Source organism: Macaca mulatta, chromosome 10 (assembly GCF_049350105.2).
Source record: "Macaca mulatta isolate MMU2019108-1 chromosome 10, T2T-MMU8v2.0, whole genome shotgun sequence".
In the NCBI taxonomy this organism is placed as follows: Eukaryota; Metazoa; Chordata; class Mammalia; order Primates; family Cercopithecidae; genus Macaca; species Macaca mulatta.
The window spans coordinates 13108287-13127404 of NC_133415.1; the positions used below are offsets into that span (position 1 = coordinate 13108287).

Consider the following 19118-nt stretch of genomic DNA (forward strand, 5'->3'; position numbering starts at 1 on the left):
CAAGCAGGAGGGTGATGGCTTTACCCCAGCGCCTGCTGTCCCCGTAGGTCCCATGAGGTAGGGAGTTTTGGTGCCCATGTTACAGGTGAAGACGTGGAAGCTCCGAGAGGTGAACTGAGTGTGTCCTCCCCTCCCACTCCCTGTCTCCCCGCCATCAACTCATTCATGTTGGTGCCACGCAAGTTTGTATCCACTGCCAGCTTTGTGGCTGGCAGCTGGCTTTCCCTCTCTGAGCCACCCGGGACATGGGAATAGCGATGTCTACAGAGGAGTCAAAGCTGGGGACTCCCCCTTCCTCCACGGGGCACTGGGCAGGAATTTGGGCTCAAGGACTCAAAGCAGCACTGGGAGGGAAGAGTCTAAGAAAGTAGCTCAGACCCAGGTGGGGCTGCGGGTTCCAGTAGAACTTTCTTTTTCTTTTTTTTTTTTTTTTTTTTTGTTGAGACAGAGTCTCGCTTTGTCGCCCAGACTGGAGTGCAGTGGCCGGATCTCAGCTCACTGCAAGCTCCGCCTCCCGGGTTCACGCCATTCTCCTGCCTCAGCCTCCCTAGTAGCTGGGACTACAGACGCCCGCCACCTCGCCCGGCTAGGTTTTTTTGTATTTTTTAGTAGAGACGGGGTTTCACCGTGTTAGCCAGGATGGTCTCGATCTCCTGACCTTGTGATCCGCCCATCTCGGCCTCCCAAAGTGCTGGGATTACAGGCTTGAGCCACCGCGCCCAGCAGAACTTTCTTTTTCTTTTTCTTTTTTCTTTTTTTCTTTTTTTGACATGGGGTCTTGCTCTGTGGCCCAGGCTGGAGTTCAGTGGGATGATTACAGCTCACTGCAGCCTTGACCCCCTGGGCTCAATAGATCCTCCTGCCTTAGCCTCCCAAGTAGCTGATGCCACAGGCATGCACCACGATGCCTGGCTAATTTTCTTATTTTTTGTAGAGATGGGGTCTCACTCTGTTGCCCACGCTGGTCTCAAACTTCTGGCACAAACAATCCTTGCATCTCGGCCTCCCAAAATGCTGAGATCACAGGCATGAACCCCTGTGTCCGGCCAGAAATTTCTCAGTGCTAGAACTCTCCTATATGTCTTCTCTGTCCAGTGTGGTGTGGTGGCCATTGACCATATGTGACTCCTGATCACTTAAAATGTGGCTCATGCAAGGAAGGAGCTATACTTAATATTTTATTTAGTTTTAATTAAATGTAAAGAGCCACAGGTGGCCAGTGTCTATCTTACAGGAGGATGTCCAGCCCCCAAGAAGCCCAAAAGTCCATAGATGGAATCCAGGGAGGGGAGCGGGCCCAGAGCCTCCGTGGCTCCCTATGCTCAGGGCAAGCAGGACAGAGGGACAGGGAGGAACTGAGATGGGCCTCAGGAAGCTTCCAGAACAGTGAGCATAGGAGGGCCGGAGGGGCAGTGTTGAGGGGCAGGGACTAGGACCTGGATCCTTGTGGCTTTAGCTTCCTGGTCTGTGGACCCCTATCTCTAAGCTGGGTCGGACTCAGGGGCACTGGCTCAGACCCTGTCATCAGAACCCCCTCCGTTGCCACCCTCCGCCTGCTGCGGCAGAGGAAGTCTTAGGTCCTGGTCCAGGCTCACCTGCTTCTGAGAGTCTAGGGGCTGAGTCTGGGTGGCCCTGAGGAGGCCCCTTGCTCCCCAGCATTTCACCTGTCTGGCTTCTCCTCCGCAGGCCCTGCGTCTTCCCAGGTGACCACGCCGGCTTCAGGACATGCACGGACACAGCCGCAACGGCCAGGCCCACGTGCCCCGGCGGAAACGCCGCAACCGCTTTGTCAAGAAGAACGGCCAATGCAATGTGTACTTCGCCAACCTGAGCAACAAGTCGCAGCGCTACATGGCGGACATCTTCACCACCTGCGTGGACACGCGCTGGCGCTACATGCTCATGATCTTCTCCGCGGCCTTCCTTGTTTCCTGGCTCTTTTTTGGCCTCCTCTTCTGGTGTATCGCCTTCTTCCACGGTGACCTGGAGGCCAGCCCAGGGGTGCCCGGGGCGGGCGGGCCGGCGGCGGGCAGTGGCGGGGCAGCCCCGGCGGCCCCCAAGCCCTGCATCATGCACGTGAACGGCTTCCTGGGTGCCTTCCTGTTCTCGGTGGAGACGCAGACGACCATCGGCTACGGGTTCCGGTGCGTGACGGAGGAGTGCCCACTGGCAGTCATCGCTGTGGTGGTCCAGTCCATCGTGGGCTGCGTCATCGACTCCTTCATGATCGGCACCATCATGGCCAAGATGGCGCGGCCCAAGAAGCGGGCACAGACGCTGCTGTTCAGCCACCATGCGGTCATCTCGGTGCGCGACGGCAAGCTCTGCCTCATGTGGCGCGTGGGTAACCTACGCAAGAGCCACATTGTGGAGGCCCACGTGCGGGCCCAGCTCATCAAGCCCTACATGACCCAGGAGGGTGAGTACCTGCCCCTGGACCAGCGGGACCTCAACGTGGGCTATGACATCGGCCTGGACCGCATCTTCCTGGTGTCGCCCATCATCATTGTCCACGAGATCGATGAGGACAGCCCGCTCTATGGCATGGGCAAGGAGGAGCTGGAGTCAGAGGACTTCGAGATCGTGGTCATCCTGGAGGGCATGGTGGAGGCCACGGCCATGACCACCCAGGCCCGCAGCTCCTACCTGGCCAGCGAGATCCTGTGGGGCCACCGCTTTGAGCCCGTGGTCTTTGAGGAGAAGAGCCACTACAAGGTGGACTACTCGCGTTTTCACAAGACCTACGAGGTGGCCGGCACACCCTGCTGCTCGGCCCGGGAGCTGCAGGAGAGTAAGATCACCGTGCTGCCCGCCCCGCCGCCCCCTCCCAGTGCCTTCTGCTATGAGAACGAGCTGGCCCTCATGAGCCAGGAGGAAGAGGAGATGGAGGAGGAGGCGGCTGCGGCGGCCGCAGTGGCCGCAGGCCTGGGCCTGGAGGCCGGCTCCAAGGAGGAGGCGGGCATCATCCGGATGCTGGAGTTCGGCAGCCACCTGGACCTGGAGCGCATGCAGGCTTCCCTCCCGCTGGACAACATCTCCTACCGCAGGGAGTCTGCTATCTGACCTCCAGGCCCGGCCCTCACCACTGCCCACAAGAGCCTCTGCCGGGGGTAGGATGCCAGGACACCCCCTCCCACACTCAGGACAGAGCCAACCGTGGCTCCGTGGACCTTCTGGAGGAAGGTGGGGGTTTCAAAGACTGGGGGACCCCTTCCTCCTGACTCCAGCACCCTGGCCTGGGAAGAGCTCGGCCCAATCAGCCTGGGTTCCCCCAGCACCTACTCCTGGTGGCTCTGGGTCCCCGGATCCACCACCCTTCCCCCACTGACTCTTCAAGGACGTGCCCTCTTTGCTCTCAGAACCTTGGGGAAGGTGACTGGACTGCTGGGTGGGAGACATCTCGGGGTTTCAGGGTGGGCAGGGGGTTAGTTTGGGGAGGGGGGTGCGTTTCTTTTGCATGACTGTGGCCTGTTGCTCATGACTTTCTTTTGTAAATATCTATAAATGGAGACAGATGGAGACACCAAATTCACCTTCTGCCGTTTTTACCTGCCAGACAAGGAGATATGGTCCCTCTCTGTGCACCCTTCCCCACCCTGCCCATCAAGCCTAGCCCCTTCCCCTGCCCAGCTGGCTGGCCCCTTGAGGCCTGCAAAGCCAGCCACCTTGGCCCTTGGATGGTGTTGAGTTTGGGTGCAGAGGAGGGACTCTGAGGGGTGGGATGAGGGAGCATCCCTCCCTCCCTGCAGTCCCTCCGGCCCCGGGGCCCAGCCCAGATTGACAATAGAGTTTGTAACTATATATATATATACACATTTGAGACGGAGTTTGTAACCATATATATATATTTGAGACGGAGTTTCGCTCTTGTTGCCCAGGCTGGAGTGTAACGGAGCAATCTCGGCTCACTGCAACCTCCGCCTCCCGGCTTCAAGCGATTTTCCTGCCTCAGCCTCCTGAGTAGCTGAGATTACAGGCATGACCCACCACACTCAGCTAATTTTTGTATTTTTAGTAAAGATGGGTTTCACCATGTTGGCCAGGCTGGTCTCGAACTCCTGACCTCAGGTGATTCACCCACCTTGGCCTCCCAAAGTGTTAGGATTATAAGCGTGAGTCACCGCACCCGGCCATAACTATATATTTTTAATAAAGTATATGGTCCATTGGGGTTGGCTGGTTGAAGATGGAGGGGTGAGAAGGAGAGACAGTGAGCAAGCACACATGTAATTGTGCCTGTGTGTCATGTGTGTGCCTGTGTAGTATGTGTGCCTATGTGTTAGGTGTGTGCCTGTGTGTGTCATGTGTGTGCCTGTGTAGTATGTGTGCCTGTGTGTTATGTGTGTGCCTGTGTAGTATGTGTGCCTGTGTGTGCCTGTGTGTTATGTGTGTGCCTGTGTGTTATGTGTGTGCCTGTGTGTTAGGTGTGTGCCTGTGTGTTATGTGTGTGCCTGTGTTATGTGTGTGCCTGTGTGTTAGGTGTGTGCCTGTGTAGTATGTGTGCCTGTATGTGCCTGTGTGTGTCATGTGTGTGCCTGTGTAGTATGTGTGCCTGTGTGTGCCTGTGTGTTAGGTGTGTGCCTGTGTAGTATGTGTGCCTGTGTGTTATGTGTGTGCCTGTGTAGTATGTGTGCCTGTGTGTGCCTGTGTGTTATGTGTGTGCCTGTGTGTTATGTGTGTGCCTGTGTGTTAGGTGTGTGCCTGTGTGTTATGTGTGTGCCTGTGTTATGTGTGTGCCTGTGTGTTATGTGTGTGCCTGTGTTATGTGTGTGCCTGTGTGTTAGGTGTGTGCCTGTGTAGTATGTGTGCCTGTGTGTGCCTGTGTTATGTGTGTGCCTGTGTTATGTGTGTGCCTGTGTGTTAGGTGTGTGCCTGTGTTATGTGTGTGCCTGTGTGTTAGGTGTGTGCCTGTGTGTTATGTGTGTGCCTGTGTTATGTGTGTGCCTGTGTGTTATGTGTGTGCCTGTGTGTTAGGTGTGTGCCTGTGTAGTATGTGTGCCTGCGTGTGTCTGTGTTATGTGTGTGCCTGTGTAGTATGTGTGCCTGTATGTGCCTGTGTGTTAGGTGTGTGCCTGTATAATATGTGTGCCTGTGTAGTATGTGTGCCTGTGTGTGTTATGTGTGTGCCTGTGTAGTATGTGTGCCTGTGTAGTATGTGTGCCTGTGTGTGTTATGTGTGTGCCTGTGTAGTATGTGTGCCTGTGTAGTATGTGTGCCTGTGTGTGTTATGTGTGTGCCTGTGTAGTATGTGTGCCTGTGTAGTATGTGTGCCTGCATGTGTCTGTTAGGTGCGTGCCTGTGTAGTATGTGTACCTGTGTAGTATGTGTACCTGTGTAGTATATGTGCCTGTGTGTATGTGTGTGCCTGTATTATGCATGTGCCGGTGTAGTATGTGTGCCTGCAAGTGTCTGTGTGTTATGTGTGTGCCTGTGTGTTAGGTGTGTGCCTGTGTAGTATGTGTGCCTGTGTGTGCCTGTGTGTTACGTGTGTGCCTGTGTGTTAGGTGTGTGCCTGTGTAGTATGTGTGCCTGCATGTGTCTGTGTGTGTGGCCCTTTCTGAGTGACTGACCCTTGGAGGGAACTTTATCACCTGCCATTCTCCTTCCTGCGAGTCAATAGAAGGATCTGGAGTTGGCATCAAAGAACCAAAAGCTTTGATGTCAGAGCTTTGTTACCTAATAGCTGTGTGACTGTCAGTTCTTGGCCTCGGTTTCATCTTCTGCAGAATGGGATTAACCATCCCTCCCGCCCGCGATAATGGGCAGGATAGCCCTGTGTGGATGTCAGCCAACCCTTCCTAACTCAGGTGGAAGGGGGAAGGGCCCACCCGATCCACACCTCCCTACATATATGCAGATCCATACACCGCTGGTAGAGCTGGTGGCAGGACACTGATGGGAAGGGCCCAGGGGCCGGGAAACCTGGTCACAGACTTGACCAAGACAGGCTTGGTCTCTGCTCTCTGTGGGACCTTGGGTAAGTCCCTTCCCTTCTCTGGCTTCGGTTAGCCTATGCTATGTAACCAGTCAGCGCAAAACGGAGAGCAATGATGCATCCTCTGTTAGGGTCCTGTGGGTGGGCTGGGGTTCCTAGCTGATTTCTCCTGGGCTCACCCGGCAGCTGTGCTCAGCTGGACCGTCAGTGGGCCTGGAAGACCCCCGAAGAACATGTCGGCAGCTGGTCTGACTGCTTTCTGGGGGGCTTTGGTTCTCCTCCAATAGGCTACATCACATTCCTTCATGGTGACTCCGGGCAGCAACCTAAGAGGGCGAAGGTAGAAGCTGCAAGGTTTCTGGAGGCCTAGCCTTGAACTTGGATAACACCGCTTCCACTGCAGTCTATCGGGCAGAGTCCAGGTCACAAGGCCAGCCCAGGTTCAAAGGGTGGGAAATTAGACTCCACCTTTTGAGAAGGAGGCAAAGTCACATTGCCAAGGACATGCGGAGCAGGAGGGAGCTGTGGCCCTAGTTGGTCATCTATCCCAGAACCTTGGAGTTTGAGGGTTCCTCCCACCCGACCTCTATTCTACAGGCCGACTGTGTGCCTTGGGCTGTAAGGAAGCAGAAGGCACCCTTCTGGGTCCCAGGGATCTTCCATACAAAGGTGCCAGCTGCCTCGAGAAACAGGGAAGCAGCCGGCAAGCTTGCCTTGTGAATGACCACGTCTCACCAGCCCCAGCAGTATAGCTGCCGTTTGGGTGAATCACTGTGCACCCCGTATGCTGCGCTGCTGCAGAAGGAAACTGGAGACCTCTTTCCTGGAGACGGAGCCTCGTTCGGGATCCAAGCCTCCCAACAGATAACTCATAATGTCTCTGATTTGCATAACACCTTTCACGTCCTTGGGTTCATTGAACTCTTACGAAACTCCAAGAGGAAGCCAGGACAAGGATTATGGCCTCCTTTTACTGATGAGGAAATAAATGGTGGCCCAGAGAACCAGGGAACTGGCTGGAAACAAAGTGAGGACAGTCAGAGGCCCGGGACCCTGCTTTTCCTTCACTCCATCCTCTCCCAGGTGGGGGCTCAATGAGGGGGAGAGGCTGCTTCCTTTCCTCTTCTGCCCCTTCTCAGATTTCCCAGAGTGCACCTGTGGTCTTTGGGGGCCCCCCTGGAAGAGCCTGTGGGGGCCGCTCAGCAAGAAAGAAATTCACATTCTGGAAGGACCCCTGGTCCTCTTCTGTCAGCTGAGTACCCCAGGGTCTCACTCCTGACCCTGGAGGCTCATGAGAGATGTCCCGCTATCCAGCCCCGCAGGCCCTGGGTGGGTCTCGCCAGGTCTCCCCGGTCCTCCCTCCACATCCCCAGGATGCCACGGCTCCCGGGCTACGAGCAGTAACTGAAGAGGACTCAGGCTCAGGTGCTCCCAGACTCAGAAGCCTCCACCTGGAGCACGTCTTCGGGGATGTCCACCCTCCTCTAAGATATGCGAGAGGCCTGGATGCAGGGTGAGGAAGGGGTACATGTGGGGTTACCTCAAAGAGGGCCCGTCATCCACCATCCAGAGCAACATGGGGCGTTCCAAGGTCCCTCCAGGCCCTTCACCAGCTTGCGGCTTGCTCATATGCTTGTGGTAGTTGCTCTTTTTGGAGGGGCCTGGTCTCTCTGGTCACATGCAAGGTGACCTGTGGCAGGGTCACACAGAAGAGGCAAGTGAAAGCCCAAAGCCAGGACTTCTGGAGTGCCAAAGGTCAGCTCCAGTGTGGGCACTGGGGGAGAGGGCCATGAGGTGCCGAGAGCCCGCAGCTGCAGGGAGGCTCCCAGGCCTGGCTGCACTGCAAACTCCTGCTGGCTCAGCTCTGCTTGGGGCTGACTCACCTTCCCTCTCCCACCTGTTCCCCTTTCACAGCCCTCCCACCTGCCTCCCTCCTCGTGCAGCTCCTCTGATCTCTCACTCCACTCCGGCTCCTGCGGCACTGACATGGGGGGATTGCTGCGTCTGGGGGTGTAAGAACCTTAGATGTCACGGAGCCTAGAATTGCGCACACGGGCGGGCTGAAGGAGCCGTAAAGTGCTGCCAAGCCCTCCTCATGCCACACCAGCTTCCCTGCAGAGCCAGGGTAGGGAGACCCCCTCTGCCCTGCCCTCCCCTCTCTTCCCCACTTCGGTCACAGCCTCTGGGGGAGCAGGAGTGGTGGGCGGGATGGAGAGAATGACGAGGGTATCATGCATGCAGAAGAAAAGGAGGAAGACAGGGAGGGAGGAAGAGGAAGAGAAAGAAAAGGAGGAAGACAGGGAGGGAGGAAGAGGAGGAAAGGGAGGCAGACAGATAGGGAGGAAGAGGGCGGGTCTAATGGGAGCAGAAAATCCCACCCTCATCTGGCCACGCCTGCCGGCCTGCCTGGAATCCCACAGCTGAGACCTAATCCTTGTAGATTCACCATGGCTTCCTTCCCACCAGCTTCTGGAAGATTTATCTTCTTTATGAACTCAAATAGCTCATAGAAGAATAGAGAAGAACTTAGGAGGCATCCAACTCAGCTATTTCACCTCATCGCGTTCACCCCCATCTTTGTTAGACCCCACGACCGCAATCAGAGGACTGCTTCCTGCGTCTGGCTTTTCTCATTGCAGTTTTTTCCAGGTATTGACTTTTCTGGGTATTGATGGATTCTACATCTTTTCAATTTTTTTTTTTTTTTTTTTGAGATGGAGTCTCACTGTGTTGCCCAGGCTGGAGTGCAATGGTGTAATCTCGGCTCACCACAACCTCCACCTCCTGGGTTCAAGAGATTCTCCTGACCAGGCATAGTGTCTCATGCCTGTAATCCTAGGACTTTGGGAAGCCGAGGCGGGCAGATCACCTGAGGTTGGGAGTTCAAGACCAGCCTGACCAACATGGAGAAACCCTGTCTCTACTAAAAATACAAAATTAGCCGGGCATGGTGGCACATGCCTGTAATATCAGCTACTAGGGAGGCTGAGGCAGGAGAATCACTTGAACCCGGGGGGTCGGAGGTTGCAGTGAGCCGAGATCGCGCCATTGTACTCCAGCCTGGGCAACAAGAGTGAAACACCATCTCAAAAAGAAAAAAAAAAAAAAAGAGATTCTCCTGCCTCAGCCTCCCAAGTAGTTGGGATTACAGGTGCACACCACCATGCCTGGCTAATTTTTTTGTATTTTTAGTACAGATAGAGTTATGTCGACCAGGCAAGTCTCGAACTCCTGACCTTGTGATCTGCCCTCCTCAGCCTCGCAAAGTAGTGGGATTGGAGACGTGAGCCACTGCGCCCAGCCTTCAGTTTTTAATGACTATAGAATGTTCATCAAATTGTACAGGATCAAAAATTATAGACCATTATGGATCATCAAGGCAACCCCTCATTTACAGAAACAGAAACTGAGACCTGGAGCAACGCAGTGATGAACATCTTTGTTCACTGTTTTTTCTTCTTGTGCCTGTTTGCATAAGCTGAGTACAAGTTTCAAAAGCTAACAGTTCTGGGCTCTGTGTGGCAGACTGTAGAAATGCACCCTTCACTCAAGCCTGTAATCCCAGCACTTTGGGAGGCCGAGATGGGCAGATTTCGAGGTCAGGAGATCGAGACCATCCTGGCTAACATGGTGAAACCCCGTCTCTACTAAAAAAAATACAAAAAGCTAGCTGGGCGTGGTGGCAGGCACCTGTAGTCCCAGCTACTTGGGCAGCTGAGGCAGGAGAATGGCATAAACCCGGGAGGCGGAGCTTGCAGTGAGCTGAGATCCGGCCACTGCACTCCAGCCTGGGCAACAGAGCGAGACTCTGTCTCAAAAAAAAAAAAAAAAAGAAAAGAAAAGAAATGCACCCTTCAGTCTTCGAATCTTTCTACAAGGACAATGTAGACCTGGGTCCCAGGAATTGGAAAGTGAAGGAGCTTTAAATCCAATATCCTGGCCGGGCATGGTGACTCACACCTGTGATCCCAGCACTTCAGGAGGCCGAGGCGTGTGAATCACGAGGTCAGGAGTTCAAGACCAGCCTGGCCAACATGACGAAACCCTGTCTCTACTGAAAATACAAAAATTAGCCGGGCGTGGTGGCGTGGGCCTGTAATCCCAGCTACTCAGGAGGCTGAGACACGAGAATCACTTGAACCTAAGAGGCAGAGGTTGCAGTGAGCTGAGATCATGCCACTGCACTCCAGCCTGGGCAACAGAGTGAGACTCGGTCTCAAAAAAAAAAAAAAAAAAAAGAGGAGCTGGGACCTGATGACCTCCAGGGTCCTGATGTGCCTGACCACCTAGAATTTTGTTCCTGTGACCTTCAGAAGCTGGCAGGATGTCTGGGGAAGAAGTGAGGACAGACAGAATGGGCACTTGGCAAAATTGGCCAAGCCTAGTTCTGCCCCTCCCCCAATCACTGGCCACCCCTTACTCCACTTACTGCCTGGAACCTGGCAGGACATTCCTCACACAGCCCTGTGGGAATCCCACAGCCAGAAGCAAGTGCCTGGATCCTGGTCCTGAGCTCACACGCCGGCCCCACCCACTACAGATTCTAAAGGGCATCTCCAGGTCACACAGTGAATACCTGTTGAGCACCTTCTGTGAGTAAGGAAGGCCCTGTTTTAGCAGAAAGCATTCAGCACTGAACCAAACCGACAAAGATGGAGCTGGGACCTGGGCCCCCACCCTTCAGCCCTGGGCTGAGTCCTGAAGCTGGCCTCTGGCCTGGGCCCTGCCACCAACGCCAGGTGGGACCATGGGCAAACACCTGCCACTAGCTGCTCAGGCTTGGGACAGCAGCCAGGGCTCCTTGGTCATGGTTGCTGGAGCTGTCTGCTGCAGTTGCAAGGGCTTTGTAACGGGGCAGGTAAGCCAGAGCCCCTGCTGGGTGGAGGTTGCTGTCAGCTCTCACAGTACCCACAGCGAGAAGGAGGCCAAGGAGAGACCCTTGGTTGTCCCTAGTTCAGAGGAAGAGAGGGGACGGGAGGGGAATTAGAGACATCACACAGGGGCACAGCCACAGAGCCCTATCCAGAGCCAGGCTCCTGACCCCCTGCCTGTCACCAGGGTTACCTTCTGGGATGTGGCCCCTTGGGATGAGGGTCTGGAGGCCAGCACCTGCCCGTCTGGCCTCCTGGGGCTCCTGCTAAGCAGGGCAGAGGCTCAGCTCACTGTCCTCCCCTTGCCATCCCTGGAACCTCCCCCAGGCCTATCTGAGCCCCTCCTGCCTCACCTCCCCCTGGGGCCTCTGTCTACACCTGGTGCAGGGCCTAAGGGTGAGTGCACACAGGCAGGAAGGGTTCAGGGAGAGGCGACAGAGCTGTGAGGATGGAAGGGATATTACACACTGATGTGGGAGGAGGTGACAGGGACAGGCTGTGACAGAAATGAGGAGGGAGAGGAGAAACACAGAAGAGACACTGAGAGAGTCAGAGACAGAGAAAGACGGAGAGACAAGGGCTGGGAGAGGGAGGCCTACTGAGAACCAGGGGCCAAGAGTGAGTCCGAGGGAGGCAGAAGAGAACACGAAACAGATCAAGTGGAGTTCCAGCAGAGGAGGCACTGGCTTGTGGATCCGGAGACACCACACTGAGTCACAGGTGGACAGCAACAGTTGTCGGGGCACAGAGGGAGGGGAAATGATGGCCTCCCACCCCCTACAAGGCCTGGCATGTCTGTGGGGAAGCAGCTGGGCGCTCAAGGACCCCAGGATGGCAAAACCCTAGGTCCGCATGCAGCCAGGCAGAGAGGAAGGTGGGCGTTAGAGAAAAGGAGCTGGGGCTGAAGAAGGGATGGCCCCAGCAGAATGCCGGGGGGCGCTGAGTGGTGGGGGAGCTGCACGGGAAAGCCAGAGGAGGCTAAGGAGATGCAGAGACCAAGGCAGCCCAGCAACTACGGCAGTGGCTGGAGCTCCTGCTGAGGCCTTGGCCTCCAAAACCCAAATCGGAGAGAGGAAGGCCAGGCACGGCGGCTCATGCCTGTAATCCCAGCACTTTGGGAGGCTGAGGTGGGTGGATCACCTGAGGTTGGGAGTTTGAAACCATCCTGGCCAACATGGTGAAACCCCGTCTCTACTAAAAACACAAAAAATTAGCCAGGTGTGATGGCAGGCGCCTATAATTCCAGCTACTCGGGAGGCTGAGGCAGAATTGTTTGAACCTGGGAGGCAGTTTGCAGTGAGCCGAGACTGCACCATTGCACTCCAGCCTGGGCAACAGAGTGAGACTCTGTCTCAAAAAAAAAAAAAAAAAAAAAAATGGAGATGAAGAAAATCCAGAGGCTGCAGGGGACAACGAAGCCCCGCTATGTGTGTGTTGGGGGCAAAAGACAAGCCTGTCGCCAATGCCAGTTCCACTTGGCAGCTGTGTGCCCCGAGCTTCCTCTCTTCTTCTCTGCAGATGGGGACACTGATGTCTGCCCTGTGGGCTGGAGCAGGCGGCGACTCTGTCCCAGCTGTGAGATCTCCTCCACCGCCCCTGACTCCTACCCTGTCGGGCCCACCCCCAGGCTCTTATCACCACTGGAGGGGAATCTGAGCAATCCCCTACGATCAGGGTCACAGTGAATGCTGCACTTTCCAGGGGACGGAGCCCCTTACTCTCTGATTTCTCATTTGACACCCCCATCTGCCCTGTGAAGGGGGTTCTGTGATTCCCCCGTTGTACAGATGAGGAGGCTCTGAGGGGTGACACGTCTTGTCCAAGGCTTTCTGGCCTTAAGGTTGAAGACTCTTCAGACTCTGCACCGTGGCAGAGGCGGGCTGGGAGGAGAGTGAAGCTGAAAGGGGGTCCATGGCATGGGTGGGGCCGTACAGGGGGCTGGGCCAGGTGAGCAGGTGAGGACGACACACTAATGACCTGGGACCTTTTCCTGCAGGCAGTGGGGAACTCTGGGCAGTCTGGGACCAGAGGAGTGGGTGACGGATGTGGCATTCAGGAGCTGCACGTGGCAGCTGAGTGGCCTGGAGCAGGGACTGGGCAGGGACGGGAAGCCGGCAGGCCCGGGTGGGCAGAGTGGCAGCCTGGACGGGGCCAGCCTTCTCACAGCCTCTGCCAGTCCCCAGGTGTCTGAGGCTGCTGAGGGACACTGAATGGGGCAGCAGGAATAGGAGGGGCCACTTTCGGGGTTCTGAAGCCAGTCAGGGAGGACCTGGGAAGCTGCCAGAGGCACCTCAGTGGGGAGGAGGGCGCGAGACAGATGAATGACGGGCAAATGGCAGGTGAGAGGAGGGAGGATATGGACAATTGAGCATGGGGACAGCAAAGGTGGGGCCGTGGAGAGGACGGGCCAGGTTGGTCACAGCCCAGTCACTGCAGAGAAGGAGGGGGTGCGGAGGGGGCCACAAATGGCCTTGCCACCTCCTGGCAGCCAAAGACCAGCTTGGGGGTTGGGGGGATAATGAAATCAGGCTTTGGCTTTGTTGCGTCATGAAGGTGGCGGCAGAAGGGCAGGGCCTGGAGCCCGCAGCCTGGGTGAGGGGCCCAACCATGCCGTCCCTCTCGGGTGGTCCTGGGCCCAGCGACTTCCCAGCCCTGGGCTTCAACTGTAAAAACGGGGTGATAACAACAGTCCCTCTCTCACAGGGGCGACAACCTGCAACTACGTGGCATCGTGACGTGGATCCACCGCAGCATGGAGCGGGGTTTGCATCACGAAAGACGCTCCTCCTCTTAGCCTGGCCGCAGGCGGGCCTCACCGGGAGACCTGGAGAATGGGTTTGCCGGACCCCTGGCCGCAGGCGGGCCTCACCGGGAGACCTGGAGAATGGGTTTGCCGGACCCCTGGCCGCAGGCGGGCCTCACTGGGAGACTTGGAGAATGGGTTTGCCGGGCGCCTGGCCGCGGGCGGGCCTCACCGGGAGACCTGGAGAATGGGTTTGCCGGGCGCCTGGCTGCGGGCGGGCCTCACCGGGAGACCTGGAGAATGGGTTTGCCGGGGAAGGCAGGCTTCGAAAGCCCCGGGTCATTGCAGCGCCTCCCAGCCCAGCTCTCCGCCAGCCTCCCCACGGGACATGTCATAAACATCAGAGTTGGATGGGCCTTGGCCAGGCACGGTGGCTCACTCACGCCTGTAATCCCTGCACTTTGGGCTGCCGAGGCAGGTGACTCACCTGAGGTCAGGAGTTTGAGACCAGCCTGGCCAATATGGTGAAATCCTGTCTCTACTAAAACAAAAATTAGCTGGGCATGGTGGTGGGTGCCTGTAATCTCAGCTACTTGGGAGGCTGAGGCAAGAGAATCGCTTGAGCCTGGGAGGCAGAGGTTGCAGTGAGCCGAGATTGCGCCACTGCACTCCACCTGGGCGACAGAATGAGTGGCCCCATCTCAAAAAAAAAAAAAAAAGTTTGATGGGCCTTTTGGGACTGTGGTCCTATCTCACGGAAGTACGCATGGGGACACTGAGGCCCAGAGAGGAAATGGGCTTGCCTGCGTTTGGGCAGTAACTCAGACGCCCACCTGAGGCTGGAGCTTCCCAGGCCTGCCTTCTTGGCTTCAGGCCTATCTGTGAGAAGGGGCAAGACTGCGGCCTCCTGTGGGGTGGGATGCAGGGCCTCACTGAGCCGTCACGCGTGCAGAGGGCCAGGCACCCGGCAGGTGGTCAGGAAACAGCTGCTCCTTCTGCCTGTCGAGGTCCCGCTCATGCCCACTGCTGGGGTTAAGAGCATATCTCAGGCGTCATCTAGACCTGGCTGAATCCGGGCTCTGCCCCTTGCTACTGACTGACCTTGGAGAGGCGAGTTGGCCTCTCAGACACTCATCTGTAAGATGGGGAAGCCCCAGCTCCTACCTCACACGGCTGCCCTGAGGACGGAGGGAGGTGATGTTTTGGGGCCCCCAGCCCCTCAGCAGCCACGGTCCTCTCCCACTCCTTGGCCAGCGCCCTCTGCCCCAGGCCGCACTCACAGGGCCCACCCCCTGCCACTCCGGCGTAGGGGAGGGCCTGCCCTCGTACAGGCTGAAGCAACTTCTCACTTCTGGCAGGGAAGTGACTCCTGTTTGCCTCAGGCCCCCAAAATAGAGTCCTATTTTAGCTTCCAGCTCCTCCATGGGGAGGCCCAGAGTGCAGCGGGAGGGTGTTCGCTGCTGAAGCCTGCACCAGCCACCATCACCCGCCCTCCCGCGCCCTGCCCCGCTCCGCCAGGCACTGCCAAGTGATGTGCTTGGGCCTCTCCTGCCTCCTGGTAACGTCCCTGTCACCCAAAACCCTCCACCAAAGCCTGGGCTGCCTGTTCCTCCTGGCTGGGTTCCAATTCGAATTCCAGTCCAGGGTCTCCATTCCCCCCGACTCACAGGTCCCAAGACCATCGTGCATACCAGAATCTCAGCATTCTCCTTCGCAGGATTCAGATTAGGTCACCTGGGCCCACTGGCCAGTCCATCCTTCCACAGCCCCATTCCAGGGAAAGCAGAAGTTCTTCCAGGGGCAGAAGGAGGGAGACAGGACTGCTGAATTAGAACTTGAGCCATAAAATGTATTCGTCCAGCTCCACAGAACCTTCCCCCTGAGCTACCCATGCCTTCCCACTCCAGAGGCTTCCCACCTGCAGTTCCCCCAGCACAGAATGCCCTTCATCATCTCCAGCTGGGACTGGACTGCCGACTGCCCAGGTCCAGTCATGCTCTTACCCCCTCTAGGGACACTAAGGAAGGACGTCCAAGCAGAGACAGCATATACAAAGTCCCCTTATAAAAGAGGGGGCTGGACCGGGCCCAGTGGCTCATGCCTGTAATCCCAGCACTTTGGGAGGCCAAGGCAAGCGGATCACCTAAGGTCAGGTGTTCAAGACCAACCTGGCCAACACAGTGAAACACTGTCTCTACTAAAAATACAAAAATTAGCTGGACGTGGTGGCAGGTACCTGTAATCCCAGCTACTCAGGAGGCTGAGGCACAAGAATCGCTTGAACCCAGGAGGCGGAGGTTGCAGTGAGCTGAGATTACGTCATTGCACTCCAGCCTGGGCGACAGAATGAGACTCCATCTCAAAATAAATAAAATTAAATTAAAAAGGGGGCTGCCATCATCGAGCAGGGTGTTTCTGGCTTCCGGAGGAGGTAGGGGGCTTTCAGCCCTTTGCCACATTTTACAAATAAAAAACAAAGGCAGGCTGGGTGCAGTGGCTCACGCCTATAATCCCAGCACTTTGGGAGGCCAAGGCGGGCGAATCATGAGGTCAGGAGATTGAGACTATCCTGGCTAATACGGTGAAACCCCGTCTCTACTAAAAATACAAAAAATTAGCCAGGTGTGGTGGCGGGCGCCTGTAGTTCCAGCTACTCGGGAGGCTGAGGCAGGAGAATAGTGTGAATCCGGGAGGCGGAGCTTGCAGTGAGCCGAGATTGTGCCACTGTACTCCAGCCTGGTGACAGAACAAGACTCTGTCTCAAAACAAAAAACAAAACAAAACAAAACAAAAAGGCACAGACAAGTGAAGTAGCTTGCCCAAGATGATACGCTGGTCAGTGGGAAGGCTGGAATTTGAGCCCTGTCTGTCTCCAGAGCCTGGCCCCCGCATTGTCATACTTGCCTCTAGCAGGCGCTCAGAAGATGTGCATCGGTGCCATTCCAGGCTGCTAGGCTACTGCTCACCAACCGTGCCTCTCTTGGCGTATCGCCTCACTTAGCACAGCTGCTTACCTGTAAGAGTGGAGCCAAGCCCTCCTTTCTGGTGGAGGCAAGGGGTTGTGAGGAACTCCTCAATGATCAGATTCTAGATTTGGTGAGTCAATGTGAGGTGCAGATGGATGGGAGGGTGGGAGGCAGACTGTGGGCACAGAACTGGGGTTGCAGGCAGGTGGAAGGCTGGAGGTGCTTTGGCTGCATTCCATAGCACAAGACCACAGTCAACAGCTCCTCTGCTAAAGGGGAAGCCAAGTAGGGTGCGGAGGTGCACACCTGTAGTCCCAGCTACTCAGGAGGCTGACGTGGAAGGATGACTTGAGCCAGGAGTTCGAATCTGATTGTCCCGTGAATGTCACTACCTGCCAACTTGGACAACATAGTGAGACCCTGTCTCTCTAGAAAAATACAAAATAGAAGGTGAAGACAAGACTCAAGCAAATCTCCCAAGGCCTCTGGGCTCCAGGCTCCCAGCCCCTAGGCCTCCAGGCAGGTTTCCCAACTGCTCTAGGCACCAGAGTCCCACCATCCAGCCACCCTGGCTAGGCTTGAGTCCCATGCCTGTCTCGAAACCACCATTACGGCCGGAGGACCACTCTGACTGGCTAGGCCTGAGCTGGGGGCATGGAGAGGCTTCTGATCTTAATGGGGACACTGGGGGTCCGGGCTGTGGGCCCTGGCAACCTTTAGGGAGGGGAGGGGAGGCCAGAGGGTCTGAGAGCCCAGGAGGGGAGGGAGGAAAAAAGCCGTGGGTCGGGGGTGGGCGTTCAGGAGAAGGTTCATCCGAATCCGTCTAAGCCAAGGTCTGGTCAGAAGGCAGCGCAGAGCCCTGAAGTCAAGGTCCCACTCTGCTGGGCCGGGTAAGGCCACACCAGACCTTGGAGGCCAGGCTTCCCCATCTGTCAGATGGGGGCAACAGTCATACCAACCTCACGGGCTGTTAAGAGAGTGCAAAGAAGCGTAGGCATTTAGCTCAGCACCGGCAGCTGTTATTTTTGTCTTCATCTCTCAAAGTTCGCCTCTCAATCCCAGGCACGCACTGACTCTGGCTCGGCACCAGACAGTTGGCAACGCCCCTTTGCAGCCGGCATCTGCAGGGAGGCACAGGTGTCCCGTCTACAGGTGGGAGACCAGGCCCAGCAGCCCGAGGTCCCTCAGAGGTCAGAACCAGGACCTCACCCAGAACCCCCGACTCCAAACCCGGATCCTCCCATGGCCGCAGTGTTGGCCGACTTGGATTAGGTGGGTTGGGTGGGGGATGCGCTTCTTTGACTCTTTTCCCTCCTGTCACAGAGGGACCAGAGTGACCTCATTATCCCCTCCCCTGGGAAGTGCACCCCAGACAGGCGGTTACTAATTATTCTCGCCTCTCCGTGGGCCCCGGCGGGCCCCGGGGTCCCTGCTCCACAGCGCCGCCCGGTGGCCGCCTCCGGAGCTGCGGGCTGCTGCGGGCTGCTGCGGGCGGACTGGCGCGGCCCCCGCGGAACCCCAGCACCCGGAGCCCATCTGGTTCCTCCGGCTTCAGTCCTTGCCCCAACACCCGCCCGCAGGCTTCACACCTTCCTGCCGCGAGCACCCGGGGGCCCCTGACTCCCCCGCACGCGTCTCCCCATGCGCGCCACCGCTGCCGCCAGCAAGAGTCACCACGCCCGTTTCTCAGGTGTACAGGTCAAGGCTCTGGAGGCGAAGTTGACTCCCAAGGTCATGTGGCCAGGACGGGACTGAAGGGCCTTGGGGCAGACAGCGAGGAGTGGGAGGCGGAATTGGAGTCCAGGTATGACTTTGTCCTCTTATTTTCTTTGGCACACCGGAGTCTGCAAAGTGAGTTTCACAGACACCATCCAGCCCTGCACTGCTCCCAGCGTGACCCCCGGGCCACCCGGATCAGCCTCCCCGCTGCGCTGTCCAACACAAAAGCCCCGACTCACACTGCGCACTTGAAGTGTGGCTGGTGTAATTGAGGTGTGCTGTGAATGTAAGATACACACCAGATTTCAAAGACTTAGTAGTAAGAAAGATTGCAGCCGGGCGCGGTGGCTCAAGCCTGTAATCCCAGCACTTTGGGAGGCTGAGACGGGCGGATCACAAGGTCAGGAGATCGAGACCATCCTGGCTAACACGGTGAAACCCCGTCTCTACTAAAAAATACAAAAAGCTAGCCGGGCGAGGTGGCGGGCGCCTGTAGTCCCAGCTACTCGGGAGGCTGAGGCAGGAGAATGGCGTGAACCCGGGAGGCGGAGCTTGCAGTGAGCTGAGATCCGGCCACTGCACTCCAGCCTGGGCGACAGAGCGAGACTCCGTCTCAAAAAAAAAAAAAAAAAAAAAGACTGCAAACTATCTTTAAATTATTGGTTACTTTTTTTTTTTTTTTTTTTAAGAAATGAAGTCTCCCTCTGTCGCCCAGGCTGGAGTGCAGTGGCGCGATCTCTGCTCACTGCAACCTCGGCCTCCCAGGTTCAAGTCATTCTCCTCCCTCAGCCTCCCGAGTAGCTGGGATTACAGGCACGCACCACCATGCCCGGCTAATTTTTTGTATTTTTAGTAGAGAGGAGTTTCACCTTGTTGGCCAGTCT

The 19118-nt window shown here is 56.6% G+C and overlaps 2 protein-coding genes across 3 annotated transcripts in view; both read left to right on the top strand.

Annotated features, from left to right (window-relative positions):
- KCNJ4 (potassium inwardly rectifying channel subfamily J member 4) overlaps window positions 1-4171 on the top strand; it is a 30236-nt gene extending 26065 nt beyond the window's left edge. For both annotated transcript variants that reach the window (XM_015150354.3, XM_015150355.3), the window contains exon 2: window positions 1687-4171. In XM_015150354.3, coding sequence (XP_015005840.1) covers window positions 1726-3063 — 1338 coding nt within the window. In that variant the 5' untranslated portion in view covers window positions 1687-1725 and the 3' untranslated portion in view covers window positions 3064-4171. The remainder of the gene's footprint in view (window positions 1-1686) is intronic.
- Window positions 4172-5879: 1708 nt separating this feature from the next.
- LOC144331675 (uncharacterized) lies at window positions 5880-14269 on the top strand. Its single transcript, XM_077949779.1, has 2 exons — window positions 5880-7448; window positions 13510-14269. Exons 1-2 carry the CDS (start codon window positions 7234-7236, stop codon window positions 13598-13600), a joined length of 306 nt encoding a protein of 101 aa, XP_077805905.1. The 5' UTR covers window positions 5880-7233; the 3' UTR covers window positions 13601-14269.
- Window positions 14270-19118: the final 4849 nt, after the last annotated feature.